Here is a 17,708-nt window from a genome sequence, read left to right as displayed (position 1 = left end):
CATGGCTGTCGGCCAGACACACTGTGACAAGGCCATAAAGACCGGTCATATGTGTGTCCTGGAACATGTAGTTCCCCGGCCGCCCCTGGAGCAATGGGGCCTGTCGTGGACGACCCAGAGCTGAGCTGAGGGCCGGCACACGCTCGATGGCCGAACATGGGGGGACTACAAGAGTCAAGACCCAGCCTGTCACCCAGTCGGCTGTTGTTAGCCCCAGTTGAAGTCTGTGAGGACGAAACCGGTCGGGTTTATTGGACTCAAAGCATTTCCACTGCGCTTCAGACCTGTTCATTTTCTTGCTGTGGGTTTTTGTATTGTTTTTGTGGAACTTTTTTACTGGGACTTTTTTATGTTTACCATTTTGTACTTTTTGCTTGGATACTTTCAAAAGTACACTACTTTGTGACTTTTGTGTTTTTAATTAAAAAAATATACACTATGAGGAGGTGTTTCTCCTTTTCTCTTCTTTTCCTCGGATTGGAAATTTTTGGAGCTTCCCCTCCACATCATCTCACTGGGAATTCCTGAGGCTCTTCTTACCAGCCCATCATTTGGAACATCCAGGATAGGAGTCATATCCATTTCGGTTTCCAAGGAGGGTGTTCGGCCCATACAAGCCTTTGGGACCCACCCACCATACGGTGAGTAGTGGGTCAACAACAGCTGGTAAGCGTAATTAATCTATTTCTATATGCCAAGGATTACCTGCCTGAAGATGTGGTGTTTCTAACAGAGGGCATAATACATATCTGCTTGCATCCATGAGATTCTAAGGACCACCCACACATGCACATGGGACTTTACACCTACTATATCTGTTTGCATACGGATTGTTTGGTTTATTTATATATCCCTTATTCATATTTGCTCATAGCATTATATGTTCTTTGCACTTTGCTTGTCACCATTAGTGTTGAGCAGAATATGCCATATTCGATTTCGCGATATATCTCGAATATATATTCGAATATTCGAGATATATTCGCTAAATTCGAATATTCGTGATATTTTATCGAAAGTAAATGATTGCGATTTTTCGCTATTGCGAATGCGAAAATAATTGCGATTTTTTGATAACTGCGGTAGGAGCACTCTGATTGGCTCAGAATATTCGTGATATTTTATCGAAATATCGCAACATGCGAATGCGATATTTATTGCGCAATTTCGAGAAATGCTGGAGGAGCGCTCTGATTGGCTCAGAATATTCGTGATATTTTATCGAAATATCGCAACATGCGAATGCGATATTTATTGCGCAATTTCGAGAAATGCTGTAGGAGCACTCTGATTGGCTCAGAATATTCGTGATATTTTACAATACAAAATAATTGCGAATATTCGGCAAATGCGGAAGGAGCACTCTGATTGGCTCAGAATATTCTTGATATTTTACAATACAAAATAATTGCGAATATTCGGCAAATGCAGAAGGAGCACTCTGATTGGCTCAGAATATTCTTGATATTTTACAATACAAAATAATTGCGAATATTCGGCAAATGCAGAAGGAGCACTCTGATTGGCTCAGAATATTCTTGATATTTTACAATACAAAATAATTGCGAATATTCGGCAAATGCGGAAGGAGCACTCTGATTGGCTCAGAATATTCTTGATATTTTACAATAGAAAATAAAAAGTGTTTTGCATTGGTGGTGATTCTTTACTCTATCCATCTGTCACAGCCGTTTGTCAATCAAACACCTTAAAGATTGAACACGTTCATGCTGCATGCTTTGGACTTTTTTTCACTTCACATATCAAAGACATTTTTATGAAAGATTATTTTTCTATTATTGGGACTATATTTCTTTATATATTTGTTTCACTGTGTATTTCACAAGTTATTTGCGCTTGCTTATTTTATAATTTGCCCACATGTCTTGTCACTAGACATATTTTTTATTCTTGTAGAGCGACTCCATTTTCTGTCTTGTATTAATTTATGTTGTATAACATTTTTGAGTTGCTGCTGTATTCTCCCCTTTTTTAAGGTATGCGCAATTTTTTCCTTCTTACAAAAAATAATAATATCAAACATACAAATATTCATAACATACACATACACAAAGCCCCCCCCTTTTGCATCAGAGACAATCAGAGTTCTCCTACCACAGTTATCGAAAATTCGCAATCATTTTCGCATTCGCAATAGCGAAAAATCGCAATTTTTTTTTTTTCAATTTGGCAACATAATAGGATCGCCTCAGCTTAGCTACTCGGCCCAGGGTCTCTAATCATACCAGCAATGCTTTTAGACGTCGATAGGATGTGATCTGTTTTAAAAATCAAATTGAAAAAATGCGAATATTCGGAATTGCGAAAATTCACCGCGAAATTCGAAATATAGCGCGATTTCTCGAATATGCTATATTCGAGTCGAATATTCGCAATGCGAATATTCGTGAGCAACACTAGTCACCATTAGGTGGATGTTTTGATTTCATAGTTTTGTTGGGCGCTGCATTTTTTCTTTAACATTTTGTACTTTTGATCCATTGGTGTGCTGGCTGCCTACAATACCACAGTTCACACTGTCTTACCATTTATGCTTGTCACAGTTTAGCGCAATATTTTAGTTATATGGCTGTTGATAGAAGAATCACAGGATTCAAAATGCAGGAACAAAATAATAAAAAGCGAACAATTATCGCAAAAAAAACCTCCAGAGTACAGGAACTCCAGAGTGCCTGTCCTCTCCTGACGTTAGGCAGAAAGAAACTGGAGCTGCTAGAGCAGGGTGTGGGTTATACCCGGGGAACCATGCCCCCTGGAAGGAGCTGCACTGAGGAAAGTGTTGTTAACACTTAAAGTGCTTTGTTTCTGCCTAAACTCTCCTGAAGGAAGCGGATATAACCCTAAGGTCAAAGGCTGCTGTGTCCGTCCATGAACGGAAGAGAAAAGGTAGAAGCCATGTCTTCCCGGGGAAGGCATGGTTTCTACCTTTTTTTTTATTAACAGAAATGTTAATAAACTGGGGGAAACACATTTCAGCTAATAACCAGGGGTGGGACTGCTGCTTTTCACCAAGACCTATACATTTAAAAAAAAAAGATAAAGATGGGGAAGGCTTCCCCATCTTTATCTTTTTTTTTTATATGTATAGTTCTTGGTGAAAAGCGGCCGTCCCGCCCCTGGTTATTAGCTGAAATTAGTTTCCCACAGTATGTCATCCCCCCCCCCCCCGTATAAAAATGTATTTTGTAAATCAGTAAATTTACGATAATGGCGCCCCTCGCCCCTCCCCCTCCGCTTATCAACAATTATTCACACAGTTTGGCAAGATTTGCGGCCGACAGCAAACCCCCCCCCCCCTCGCTTATTACATTTTTTTGTATGGAAACAGAAATCTGCTCATTATTCCTGGCTCCGTTTCCACTTGTGCAAATTGTCCTGCGACTTGGGACTGGAAAGTTGCATGACAAGTCGTACCCGATGATTTCCAATGAGAACCGTTCATATCTGTGCAACATCAAGTCACAGCGACTTCAAAGTAGTCCCTGTACTACTTTTTTTTCCACTTTGATGTGACTTGAGGTCCTTAGACCTCCAGAATACATAGGCATTGCCTCAAGTCGCTGCAAAATCGCTGAAAAAAATTGTGGCAGAATCTTGCGACTTTCAGGCTAACGCAGCCTGAAAGTTGCACGATTCTGCCGCAATTTTGATGCGACTTAAAGCAATGCCTGTGTATTCTGGGGGTCTATGGACCACAAGTTGCATCAAAGTGGGACCAAATTAGAGCAGGGACTACTTTGAAGTCGCACAGATATGAACAGTTCACATTGGAAATCATGGGGTACGACTTGTCATGCAACGTTGAAGTCCCAAGTCGCACAAGTGTGAAAGGGCCTCAGGTTGTCTGTAGCACCTTATCACTGCTGCTACCTGATCATCGATTTAGTCAGGGCCGTCTTTAGCGCAGGGCAAACGGCCACGGGCCCAATCTTTGTAGGTGGCCCCACTCTACCCGTGAATTAGGGCCCCGATGACAGCATTGCAGAGTGCAGTAGAGCACAGAGGACACGGGAGGCTGTATTCCTGATCTAGCTAGCAGTGAGGGGGCTGGGCCGGGAGCTCCACTGATGTGATGACCCCACCCCATGTAGCCTGTATGCAGAGCGGCTGTAGTAAGAGCAGTGATTGGAGTGGGCGCATTAGTGGAGCTTTCGGCCCCGCCCCCTCTGATCACTGGCTCTCACTACAGCCGCTCTGTTCCGAGTGGAGCTCCCGGCCCCACCCCCTCTCTGCTGGCTAGCACGCAAATACAGCCTCCTGTGTCCTCTGTGCACACTGCAAAGTCTGTCATCGGGGCTCCAATTCACAGAATCACAAGTTATCTAATGCAGTATGTCCACAGTATCTGGTAATCTCATGCAGCAAGTCCGCAGTATCTGGTAATCTCGTGCAGTAAGTCACAGTCTCTGGTAATCTCGTGCAGTATGTCCACAGTATCTGGTAATCTTGTGCAGTATGTCCACAGTATCTGGTAATCTTGTGCAGTATGTCCACAGTATCTGGTAATCTTGTGCAGTATGTCCACAGTATCTGGTAATCGTGTGCAGTATGTCAACAGTCTCTGGTAATCTTGTGCAGTATGTCCGCAGTCTCTGGTAATCTTGTGCAGTATGTCCGCAGTCTCTGGTAATCTTGTGCAGTAAATCACGGTCTCTGGTAATCTCGTGCAGTAAATCACGGTCTCTGGTAATCTCGTGCAGCAGGGCTCGACAAAATCCGGGCGCCAGGTCGCAATTGCGACAAGAAATTGTGACCTGGCACCCGTCGGTAATTGAGGCCGCGGCTTTGCGGCCTAGAAGACCGCAGAGCCGTGGCCTCAATTACCGCCCGTCACGCGACGTGGGTGCGTACGGAGGCACAGGATCCTGTGTCTCCGTGCGCCCCCACCTCCACGTGATCGCTCCGGGCCTGCGACGGCGGGTAATTTAGGCCACGGCTTTGCAGCCTTGTGAAGGCCTAAGCTTCCTTCTCTGATCTGCGCCACCTGGTGGTGGCCGTTAGCATTACAAGTAAAACTTCAGTTCTAATGTGTGTTTTTTACTGCCATCTACTTCCCTCATGGAATGCCGATAAGCAACTTTTAAAAAATTCTACAAGATGCATGTTTTGAGTTACAGAGGAGGTCTAGAGATATTATTGCTCTCGCTCTAACGATCGCGGTGATACCTCACATGTGTGGTTTGAATACCGCTTACATATGCGGGCGCTACTCACGCATGCACTTCTGCGCGCGAGCTTGGCGGGACGGGCGAGCTTTCTGGCTCCTAACTTTTTTAGCTGGCTCCTAGACTCCAAGCAAATTTGTCAAACCCTGTCGTGCAGTATGTCCGCAGTCTCTGGTAATCTCGTGCAGTATGTCCGCAGTCTCTGGTAATCTCGTGCAGTATGTCCGCAGTCTCTGGTAATCTTGTGCAGTATGTCCGCAGTCTCTGGTAATCTCGTGCAGTATGTCCGCAGTCTCTGGTAATCTTGTGCAGTATGTCTGCAGTCTCTGGTAATCTCATGCCCATTTAGAGTACTTCATTACCAAAAGTGTAATTTTTTAGTTTCTTTGCGCCGATCTGTAAGGCTGCACTATATACCATGATTTGTGATGCTGGGGATATATACTCTGTGATGCTGAGCTGTATACTCCTGACACTATGAGTGGAAGTAATTGGAATACAGGGGACAGAGTGGGTGGATTCTATAGGGGTGTGGCTTATGAGAAGTGGGAGGGACCAAACGTGGAGGGACGGGGTCTTGCGCCCCCCCCATCCTAAAACTTCACCAGCCGCCACTGATGACAGATGTACATGAACTTCTATTGGGTCACTAAAGGCACTCCTTGACCTAAAGGTCAAGACCTTAAAACACAGTCAATTTCTGCATATTGTCTAGCCTTTTCTGTTATAGAAGTGTGAAGACATCTCCCAACCAGAATTACCCTAAGACTGAAGTCCTTAATATGTTTATATATTAATTTATTTTTTCCTCAAAACTAAAATTTAACATTAAGACCAGTTATTTATTCGTTAAATTGGGACTAAAGGGGGGGGGGGGCACACACATTGAAAGCAGGCAGGCTTTTACTATAGAAGAGACTTTTTTTCGTCTGTAAAAGCATCTCCCCTACAGAAACAAAACCTCAGTGACATAAGTCCAAAGTTAATCTAAAGTCCAAGGCAAATGCCAAAAGAAAGATCTATTTGTGTGAACAAAATTATAAACATTTTGTTTGGTTACATTGTAGCATGACCACGCAATTGATAAAGTGTGACAGCGCTACAAGCTGAAAATTGCCTTGGGCAGGAGGGGAAGTGCCTGGTATTGAAGTGGTTAAAGTCTGCTATTAGAATGGTCATTTTTCTGCCATGGCCATTGTTTGTGCTTTTCTGCACACATTTAAAAAATAATTTTGGCCCTGAAGATTAGTTAAAACCTCCAAACATATTTTCTGTAAGTAGACACCCTGGAGAAAAATAATATAGTGGTAACTCCAATTTTTTTATGTCACACAATAAACTCCATCAGCGCAAGTTCACGTTACGCACAAAAAAAATAAAGAATTTTTTCATAAATCATGCCTGACAATCTTCGAGTGCAAAATATTTTTTTTGTAAAAATTTCTCACCTCAGAGTTCTGCATATTCCATTTTTGTGAGTCATTTCAAAAAATGCACTGAAAGTTTCTCTTCTGCTTCCTATTTCCTTCTGGCAATGCCTTCTGGGATTGTAGTTCACTGAACTAATAAACTACAAGTCCCATGAATCATTGCCTTTGTGGCTGTATAGGAGGGGCTGGCATGTGCACTAGCATTTCACTAATCAGCTTTCTCCTCCCCCCTGTGAGCTCCACAATGCGGTCACTGGGAGATGGGAAACCTGAGGAGACGCAGATATTCTTTCTCCCCTGTCTCTGGTTTTACAAAAGAATACAAATAGTTGAAAGGAACAAGAAAAACTGCAACGCCCTATTATACACTTGTCTATATATATCTATACTAGATATCAAAACCATTTCTGCTTTCTCTCTATATCTCTCACTCTTTCTGTACCTCTCTCGCTATAAAGTTTTTTTTACCCCCCCCCCCCCCCAAGATTAGGTAGCCTCTATATTTCTCATTTCAGAAGTGCAAAGCATGAAATAGAGAGAACAGCAAGGCATCATGGGATGCAGGAAGTTACACAGAGACAATCTTAAACGTACTGTGTGAGAGGAGGTACAGATAAGGGTAATCTAAATATCTAAATGTAATGAAAAAGGAGCATTTTTTTTAAATCTGCACCGTGCTTTTTGTTGATATGGGAACCCTTTAAGCTTAAAAACTTCACATGCCTGCAAAATGATGGACTTCGGTACCTTATATGTTCCATTAGCAACATAAGCCCCTGTAGGTCATTATTTATTATAGAGCTAGCTGTGACTCTTGACCCTAGAGTTATTGCTCTCACTCTGGCGTGTGTCGACATGCAACGTATCCAATGGTTTCTTACGTAGGTGACACAGATCCCCTACATGTTATAAACTCTTTGTAACAGGTCCATCAAAATTCAGCTGGTTTCTACTGAACTGCCCACATTTCAAGTCATCTATGACCAGCTTTAGAAATAGTGTCAGATTTTTATTGCTGTCTGTATCCCCATTTGGGAGGTTACGAATTGTCGTGATTAGGGTTGTCCCGATACCACTTGTAACGGTCACCACCGTTTACGACCTTCCATCCACGACAACAGCTCATCTGACACACAGACAGACCAGCAGGCATCCCATTTTCCCAGAATCAAGACGAGACACGCAGCTCTGTACTTGTTCCAAATGTAATGACACTTTAATAATTTCTCTCAGTCTTTTTATATAGTACAACAGGTCACATAATTTACAGGAACAATCAAACTCCCCCCCCCCCCCCCCAATCACACACTAAGGCTAATTACTAAACATTCCTCAATTACTAACAACAAAAGCCTTCACCCTCTCCGTCTCCGCATACCTCTTGACACCTCTGAGCATCAATAGATTGTAGACAGGGTTATCACACATAAGCAGTCTTTAGTATGCATAATTAGGGTTCTGGGAGCAGACCTGGGATTAACACCTGTCCGTTACAACACCTTTACACAAGGACAATGGAATGTCCTCCAAGCCCTGATGCAATTAGCATGTCACTAGACTAATCATAGAAATGAGTCATAGAATATTGACTGGTTGGGGTCACAATTAACCAACATCTTGTAGTCTCTCAAGATCCTGCAATATGAACTGTCCGTGATGTCAAATCTCATGTAATCCATGAATTACGATTCACTTGCCACTCCATGCCCAAAGGGCACAGAGTGGACTCAGACCCAAGAGTTATCAGTGACGCTGACACAGGAGTATCCTCCATCCTCACAAAGTCTTTGGGTGTCACGGGTCATTCCGTTACACCACTTTTTTAGGACCGAGTACAAGTACCGATACTTTTTTTCAAGTACTCGCCGATACCGAATACCGATAATTTTTTTTAAAATGTGTCCCCAAATGCAGCAATGTCCCCCCACATATGCAGCCATGTCCCCACACATATGCAGTCATGTCCCCCCACATATGCAGCCATGTCCCCCCACATATGCAGCCATGTCCCCCCTATATCCAGCCATGTCCCCCCTATATGCAGCCATGTCCCCCCTATATGCAGCCATGTCCCCCCTATATGCAGCCATGTCCCCCATAAATCCAGCCATGTCCCCCCTATATGCAGCCATGTCCCCCCTATATCCAGCCATGTCCCCCCTATATGCAGCCATGTCCCCCCCTATATCCAGCCATGTCCCCCCATACCTAGATGCCACCGCATGGGTTAAACAGCGTGCGGGGAACATCACAGCTTTCATTTGAATAGCTGTAGTATTCCCCGCTGCGCCGCGTATAGACACTCCCCCTTGCTCGGGATTGGACAGACCCCGAGCAAGGGGGAGTATCTATACGCGGCGCGGCGGGAAATACTACAGCTATTCAAATGAAAGCTGTGATATTCCCCGCACGCTGTTTAACCCATGCGGCGGCGGCATTGTTGCGGTAAGCGACGGGGTCGGCGGCGGGCATTCGTTGCGGCGGCGGGGGGGGGGGGGGGGTCGGTTGGTGATGCAAGTATTCTATTTAGGTATCGGGGGTATTTGCGGGAGTACAAGTACTCCCGCAAATACTCGGTATCGGTCCCAATACTGGTATCAGGACAACCCTAGTCGTGATCATCATTGTTGCTGGGAACGAAAGTGAGGCTAAATCCAAAATTTAAAAAATGCCACCAGAACAGGAAAAGAGGTGAAATCTTCCAACTTGGATGCTTGCTCTTGTGACATCTAAGAATGGATTACGCTCACACTGAAAAGACCTCCTCTCAATCCCCGTTGAGCCTGCCAGACAGCAAGTGAAGATAAATCCCCAAAACGAGATCCAGATGAAGAAAAAAACAAAAAAACAAAGACAAATCAACAAAACTTTTACCATTCTCTACTCTATCTAAACTGAAAAAAGAAAGTTTGGCTTTAGGGTGCAATCACACCACGATTTTGTCATCCTTTTTTTACTCACGATTTTAGCTTTTAAATCGTCCAAATCTGTATGGCAAAACGTATCCATTCACTGCCATTCATTATTTAAGGTCCCCAAATGCATCCGTTTTGATCCGCATACGATTTGATACGATTTAAAATCGTATCAAAAAACGTGATTTTTGGTCCTGATTTGAAATCGTATTACAATCGGATGCGGATCAAATCGGATGCACTTGGGGACCTAAATTAAATGAATGGAAGTGAATGGATACGTTTGCCATACGATTTCAAACCTACAATCGTGAGAACAAGTAACGTCAGTACGTGTCATCATATGCTACAACGGGACTGTCAGAACAAAAGGTTTATGAATGAAAATCTTGGCTGGCGTTGGACTACTGGAAGTAAATAGGGAGGAGTGTGCGGTAAATGAGAATGAATAGATCATATGCATGAGATTCAAAGACTTTGATTATCCAGGATGTTCCAGATGTGGGGATGACAATCTAGATATTTGGAGAGATCATAGAAGTACCCAGAGCTGAGGATCTTCTTTGCAGACTGATTACATTATGCAATTAATTTTGTGCAATTCATCTCCCTCCCCATATATCACCCAGCGCTGGAATATTGTATTAGGCAGCCTATAAATCCCTGGCACAGCCACCGTTATTATGAGATAGATTAGTATATAGGGGTTTAATAGTAGGATAGCCTTTGTCTCTTTCAGATTTGCACATATTGATTCAGGGAATTTTAATTCTGAAATTTATATAATAATCTGTATCTTTTACAAGATGAAACATTAGCTTGAAACTAAAGCTGCAGTGAAGGTCGAGAATTATCTCCTGAGCCAGTTTGATTTCGTTCTGAAAGATCTGTAGAAAAAAAGGGGGAATAACCTGAGCTCTCTTATTGCAATACAAGATCACAATTTGAAATAATAATAATAATAATAATAATAGAAAAGAAGTATGGCTTGCTGCAAAGTCAAGTCATGGTGTAATTAGCGGCGATTTTCCTCTGTGATGGGGCTGATTGCACAGGTCCCTCTTCTAGGAGCAGGTATCCTTCTTAAGGAAAATCGCCGCTAATTACACCATGACTTGACTTTGCAGCAAGCCATACTTCTTTTTTATTATTATTATTATTTCAAATTGTGATCTTGTATTGCAATAAGAGAGCTCAGGTTATTCCCCCTTTTTTTCTACAGATCTTTCAGAACGAAATCAAACTGGCTCAGGAGATAATTCTCGACCTTCACTGCAGCTTAGTTTCAAGATAATGTTTGAAAAGAAGAAAAGTGATCATAAATGTTCTAATTACAGTTTAACACTGAGACAAAAAGGTGTTAATGGGGTTAATCCCAGTGCCTCCCGGAGTCTCCCTCCTCACACTACAAATGTACACACCGCCCAGAGGGCTGCCCTGTCTTCCCTTTGTTAAGATTTCAATTTGCCTTAATTTTTCCCCTCTTTGATGTAAAAAATGGTGACCTCCGAGCCTTTGAAGTGCTGTATTAGGAGAAAATGAACCCCCTATTTTGCCTACTGATAGCTATTCGAGATTCTTTTTTTTATAGAGATTTTAAGGTGTGAGACGTGGTGCAGAGAAAATCCCACACAATCCCAATTCTCTCCCCTTTGCTGTCACTAATCAATGACTGTTGTTTGATATAATGTTACTAATGGGAGACACCACAAATTACTAGGAACGGATTTGTTGGGAACCAGTTTATTGTATTTATGCTACAGAAAGGGAAACCTTGTTCAAAAAAAAAAAAAAAAAAAAAAAAAACCTACATTATTTAAAATCAGGATCCGATTTTTTTTGACACACGATTGCATACGATTTTGACAGATACGATTCCATCCGATTTAACGGTCCGTTTGTCGGATGGAAAAATCGTGATGTGAACCTAGCCTAAGCAGAGAAAAAAGGCAAATGTTCACTCAGTTGGCTCATTCTTCAAACAATGATCAGTGGGAAAGCTCAAAAAGTCATCTAAATACCCTCTAATCCAGTGGTCATCAACCCTGTGCTCAGAGCCCACTAAAAGGCCAGGCTTGCAAGACAACTGAAATATCACAAGTGATATAATTTGCTGCTCAGTGATTGCAGTATTCTAGTCTGCATCTCCCCAAGGTAATAAATACAACCTGGCCTGTTAGTGTGCCCTAAAGACAGGGTTGATGACCACTGCTCTAACCCATGTGTATCCTTAAAAACAGCTTAAAATTAGACATTTAAAAAGATAGGCTAAACATGTCCACATGATCTCAGCTACCCAGTTTTCTATTTTTCAAGACCTGGTCTCACAATGGAAAAAAAAAAAAAAAAAAAAAAAAAGATATAAAAACTGATGTACATGACATGTTTTCTTATCAGCTGTAGAATATTACTAATTTGTAGTAAATCACCTAACTGCTTAAAGGACATTTAAAGTGGCATTGTATACATTTTTTTCTTTGGTTTTGACAATGGTCACTGAGACGACTAGGTCAATATCCACAGCAGACACAGACAGCATAGAAAAAAAAAAGATGTTTTAACCATTTCCTATAAAAGAAAAAAAATTAAGGGCTAGCTATTGATACATGGTAAATGTTGCATATGTACATAGTGTTCTAATCAGTAAGTTGAGATTAAGTTGCTTTTTATGTTTTTAATTTGTTTATCAAACTGCTGTAAAAAGTTCAACTCCTATGAAGATCAGCATCTTAAAATGACATTTACAAATAACTAAAATGACTTACAATGCATAATTTATTTTCAGATGCTCAGTTTGACATTTCAGACAGACAGACAAAATAGTCCTCATGTCAGGCAACTTCTGTAGAGGATTTCCACCTTGTAAACAACATTTTTAAATTGAACAGCTACAAATACAGTAGCTGCTGACCCAGGATCCAGCAATCTCCCCACCCGACCCAGCTCTTTACCGGTCTTCGGGTGCAGGCGCCGGCATCCTAAATGTGGGCAGCCTACTGACTCCTTGAGGCTTCACAGCCGACTGCCCACTGCACATGTGCGAGCCAAACTGCGCCCTGAGATTGATCCCACAGTCTCCTGGGACCAGTGACATGTCCCAAGAGGCTGCAGAGGAAAGGAGGGGGTGGAACGTCTGATCAGATTGCTCACCGGAAGCTGGAGCTGGTACCTGCCAAATATTGGAGAGGAGGAGGTGAAGTTGGATGAAGTTCCACTTTAATGTTTATTTGTAAAACAAGGTAGGCATATGTACATTTTAAAACAGAAATAAAACATGTGTTTAAATGTATAAAAACGTAAAAAAAAAAAAAAAGACTTAAAATGGCCCAAAAACATTATAAATCACCCTTAGAACCTTGATATTTTAGAAATGAAGCACACATTTTTTAGAAAGCTCAACATTCATAATTAGCTAGTACTGAATACCTGAATGAACTGTACTACACCTCTATAAATAAAAAATGCACATAATAACATTAAAAGTAAAACTCAAGCCAAAACTTTTTTGAATAGAGCTATGGAGGGTTATTTCCCTCCCTTCATGTCCCGTTACATAGCCACAACAGACAGTGAAAAGAAATCCCTCCAAGAGCGAGAGGAAATCCCTCCAAAAATTAGGAAAATCCCTGGTTATCACTAGAATTTCTGTTCTTGTGACAAATTTAAAATTTAGGAATTTCTTGCAATTTCACTCTCGGGGATAACCATAAACAGGACAAATAGAGTGAAACTGGGACACAAACCGCAATAAAAACCTGACAGTTGTTTTAATTGGCCCTCATTCTATACAAATTGATAAAAATGCATTTAATCACACTTTAATGAAAACAAAGACAAAGAACTACTTAAAGTGGATGTAAACCCACTCTCATCCTTTCTAAAGTATTGCGATAGTGCTGATCTATAAGGATATAGATGTCTCCCCTCTGTTATAAGAACTGAAAAACTGCAGATTCTGTGGATGGGTCTGTTGTCAGGAGCTCAGTGGGTGGAGTCGTGATGTCAGTAGACTCCCTGCCCTCCTCTACACTCCCCTTGTCAACATGCATTTTGTCCTATGTATTACACTCAATACTACTACGATCACTAACATCCAGTCACAATCCAGAAAAGTAACCACATGACTTCAGAAAAGGAGTGGGGGTGGGAATTAAAAAAATAATGCCTGTCTTCAGGCTAGTGCATGAGATATGTAAATAACCTGTCATTCACAGCAAGGGGGCGGAACGGACTAAGGTTTTTCTCTGTAAGTCTGTTTTATTTCACTGAACAATAAAAAGAGGATTGCTCAGAGCTGGATTAACTCTGTGTGGCAAGACTGGGCACAGATGATAGGAAATCTTTTACTCTACATTGTGACAGCAAAAATGTTTTAAAAATAATAATTTCGGTTTACATCCACTTTAATTAAATCTATATATACACTTCATACTTGCTTGTTGTAATTGTTTTTAAATAGGGATTCAGTTTCAAACCAAATACCATTAAACTTGTTGAAGTGGTTGTGACCCATTTAAAAGTGTATATTATATTAGAAAAAACGCAAAGCAGATCAGTGATAAATATATTTCTTATGAAAAACTATCCTCTTGCAAAAGAGGTTTCCCATTGTAAGCAAAATGAATTACCTTAAATGAGTTTGAGGTTGGCTAAATGGTTAAGGGCTCATTTATACCATACGTGCATGAAAACTGATGGGAAAACCGCACAGATTGCACTTGCAGAAACAGGAGTTTATATCAGTTTTCATGCATGTTTCAGTGAGTTTTTATGCACATTGACATCAGTTTTCATGTGTCCTGTACACACCAATGTTGATGTCATGTCAGTTTTTTTTCCCTGTGCAGAAAACTGCATGCACGTTGCAGATTCCTGTGCAGAAAAACAACAAATAAAAAATGCACGCGATACCAGTGTTGTGAACAAGGCACATGGAGAACAATTATTTTTATTTTTTTTAAACTGATGTCTCTGCACCATGGTGTGAACGAAGCCTCAACAAACAAATCATTTAAGACCTGGTTCACACTGGTACGATTTGAGATGCGATTTGAGATGTCAAATCGCATCTCAAATCGGCGGCATTTGCCGACAATGGCACCGTCCTAATCGGTGCGACGCCGCATCTGCGGCGCTGCACCGATTTCAAAAAGTAGTTCCTGTACTACTATCCGGGCCACGATTTACATTGACATCTGTGCAGAAACCTGCACAGATATTTCTGAAATCGCGGCCGAAATCAGGACTGCCAGCCCGGGAGTGAAATCGTGCGAGTTCAGCTAAACTCGCACAGCTTCACTCCCGCAGCCCAGTGTGAACCTGGGCTTACTGTTATAATTATTGCTAACATAGATAAAAATACTGAGTACATGGACTTTTCAGCAATCAGAGAGGAGATTCACTGATGGTTCCAAGGACATGGGTTTGTTCTGAGCTTGATGAGGCAGAGCTGTAAAATGACTTGGTTTGGTTCTCTCTCTGTTCTCGAAGGAATGGAGGAATGGATGCAGATTTAACATGTAAAATTTTGGTGTCCATTACTTCACAGTCGATTTGCATCATCACTTCATATTCTTGACCATTAATCACATTTTCTATAAGAAATACAAAATTAAGTTAACCGATATCATGCAAATACTAAACTAATTAAATAAATCTGTTAAATGCAACATAAAGCAGCAACAAATAGTTTTTATTTTGAATAGAGAACATTCTCCATAAAAAAACAACATCTGCAAAAGTCAGAACAATGCTCTATATAACCAAAGCATTAAAATGATCATAAATAAAGCAGCTCACGACATTTGTTTTTACACCTGCAGCTGGAAACAAGTGATGACACAGAACATATTTCCTACTTTGGAAATGTGCACTGACAAAACCAAGTAATAAACAAGACCATTAAATAACTGCATGTATAAAGTGAGACATTTTTCTGAACATTTAATATTGCGTTTCAAGAAATAAAAACAAATCTTTGACTGTTAAATGAGCATTAGATGTACAGTAAATGACACTGCCTTCACAAAGAAGTACAAAATGCTGCAAACACAGACCAGTCATGTTAATCATTAACATTGTTTTCTTCCATCTGTTAAATTACATGCCATATACAGTATCTCACAAAAGTACACTCACATTTTTGTAAATATTTTATTACATCTTTTCCTGTGACAACACTGAAGAAATGACACTTTGCTACAATGTAAAGTAGTGAGTGTACAGCTATTATAACAGTGTAAATTTGCTGTCCCCTCAAAATAACTCAACACACAGTCATTAAAGTCACAGTCATTAATGTCACAAAAGTGAGCACACCCCTTAATGAAAATGTCCAAATTGGGCCCACTAAGTAATTTTCCCTCCCCGGTGTCATGTGATTAGTTAGTGTTACAAGGTCTCAGGTGTGAATGGGGATCAGGTGTGTTAAATTTGGTGTTATCGCTCTCACTCTCTCATACTGGTCACTGGAAGTTCAACATGGCACCTCATGGCAAAGAACACTCTGAGGATCTGAAAAAAAAGAATTGTTGCTCTACATAATGATGGTCTAGGCTATAAGAAGATTGCCAAGACCCCAAAACTGAGCTGCAGCACGTGGCTAGGACCAAACAGCAGTTTAACAGGACAGGTTCCACTCAGAACAGGCCTCGCAATGGTTGACCAAAGAAGTTGAGTGCACATGCTCAGTGCCATATCCAAAAGGTTGTCTTTGGCAAATAGAGGTATAAGTGCTGCCAGCATTGCTTCAGAAGTTGAAGTTGAAGGGGTGGGGGGTTAGCCTGTCAATGCTCAGACCATACGCCACACACTACATCAAATTGGCCTGCATGTCTAGGAAAGGAAGCATCTTCTTTTTTTTTTTTTTTCTTCTTTCACTTCAGACTTCAACCTCATAGAGTGTATACTTATACGCTCATGTTCCGTTTGCCAGCCCTTAGCGTCTCTAAGCAGGTTTCGCATCATTAGTGTAGTTATTTTTCTTACTTTGTTTTTCTCTTGCCCCAGTATGTGAAAACATTTTATTATATATTTTTTTTTTTTTTTGGGGTTTAAGGTATTACTCCTTCCTTTTTTAGTTTATTAGTAGTCTCAGGTAGGACGATTCTTCACTTCCTTTACCTTATCCCCATTCCTCCCTCCCCCCTCAATCACCCCACCCTCCCCCTATCTCACCATAAGCAATCCAGAAAACTTTCTCCTGATGCCTACGTCTCTGTTTTACTTTATCTTTAGGTCTCAGCCCCTAAGTTTTTCGGCATAGCTCCAGGATCTCTTAAAAATCCTCCAGTTTTCCCACTTTTTATCTTGAACTATATCATTGCCTTCCACTCCTTCTCTCAATTCTTCCATTCTATAAGTTTCTTCCACGGAGTCTATCCACTCCCAAATGTGGGGGCAGTCTACTTCCTGCCAATTTCTCGGTATTATTCTTTTGGCAGCATTTAATAGATGTGGGACCAGGTTTTTTTTATATTTTTTGATTTTTTCCCCACCCCCATGAAACAATACTACCCACGGGTCCAGCTTAATTTTTTCTTTTGTGATCTCTTCTATGCATCCCAATATTTTTTTCCAGAATTCCTCCACCTTAGGGCATTTCCACCACAGGTGAGCCATAGTTCCCAGGGAGCCACATCCCCTCCAACACTCTCCTGTTTGTCCTTCGTTGAATTTAGATAGTTTATCTGGGGTCATGTACCATCCAGTCAGGCATTTATAGCTCATCTCAGCTGTACGGCTGTCTACTGCCGAGGAATGGACCAGTGTCAGCATTTTTTCTATTGAGGTCCTATCTCGCTTTGATCCAAGTTCCCTCTCCCATTTTTTAACAAAAGGAGGGATCATCCGCTCGTCCACCTTTAACAGGATCTTATATAATTTTGAGATCGTTCCCTTGACCTTTTCCGATGTGCATAATTTTTCTAAATCGGTTAACTGCTCCCCTGACCTCAGTGGGTGCGGCAGTCTTTGTATAAAGTGGGCTAGCTGATGGTATCTCCATTCGTCAATTTCCAAAAAAGAATTTTTCCCCTTTAATTCTTGTAGTGTTATAATGTGCCCATCTTTTATTACATCCCTTAATTGAGTGGTGTCTTTTTTTATCCAATTTCCACCAATCTGTGTTTTGCCCGGTGCAAAATAGTCATTATTTTTTAGTGCCAGTAATGGTGAGT

General features: G+C 41.3%; 1 protein-coding gene across 5 annotated transcripts in view; it reads right to left on the bottom strand.

The window, feature by feature from the left end:
* Window positions 1-14,783: 14,783 nt before the first annotated feature.
* ATF6 (activating transcription factor 6) overlaps window positions 14,784-17,708 on the bottom strand; it is a 153,981-nt gene continuing 151,056 nt past the window's right edge. For all 5 annotated transcript variants that reach the window (XM_040359722.1, XM_040359721.1, XM_040359723.1 and 2 more), the window contains one exon: window positions 14,784-15,125. In XM_040359722.1, coding sequence (XP_040215656.1) covers window positions 14,917-15,125 — 209 coding nt within the window. In that variant the 3' untranslated portion in view covers window positions 14,784-14,916. The remainder of the gene's footprint in view (window positions 15,126-17,708) is intronic.

Source organism: Rana temporaria, chromosome 7 (genome assembly GCF_905171775.1).
Source record: "Rana temporaria chromosome 7, aRanTem1.1, whole genome shotgun sequence".
NCBI lineage: Eukaryota > Metazoa > Chordata > Amphibia > Anura > Ranidae > Rana > Rana temporaria.
The sequence above is the reverse complement of the archived record's forward strand: the minus strand, read 5'-3'. Positions and strand labels throughout refer to the sequence as shown.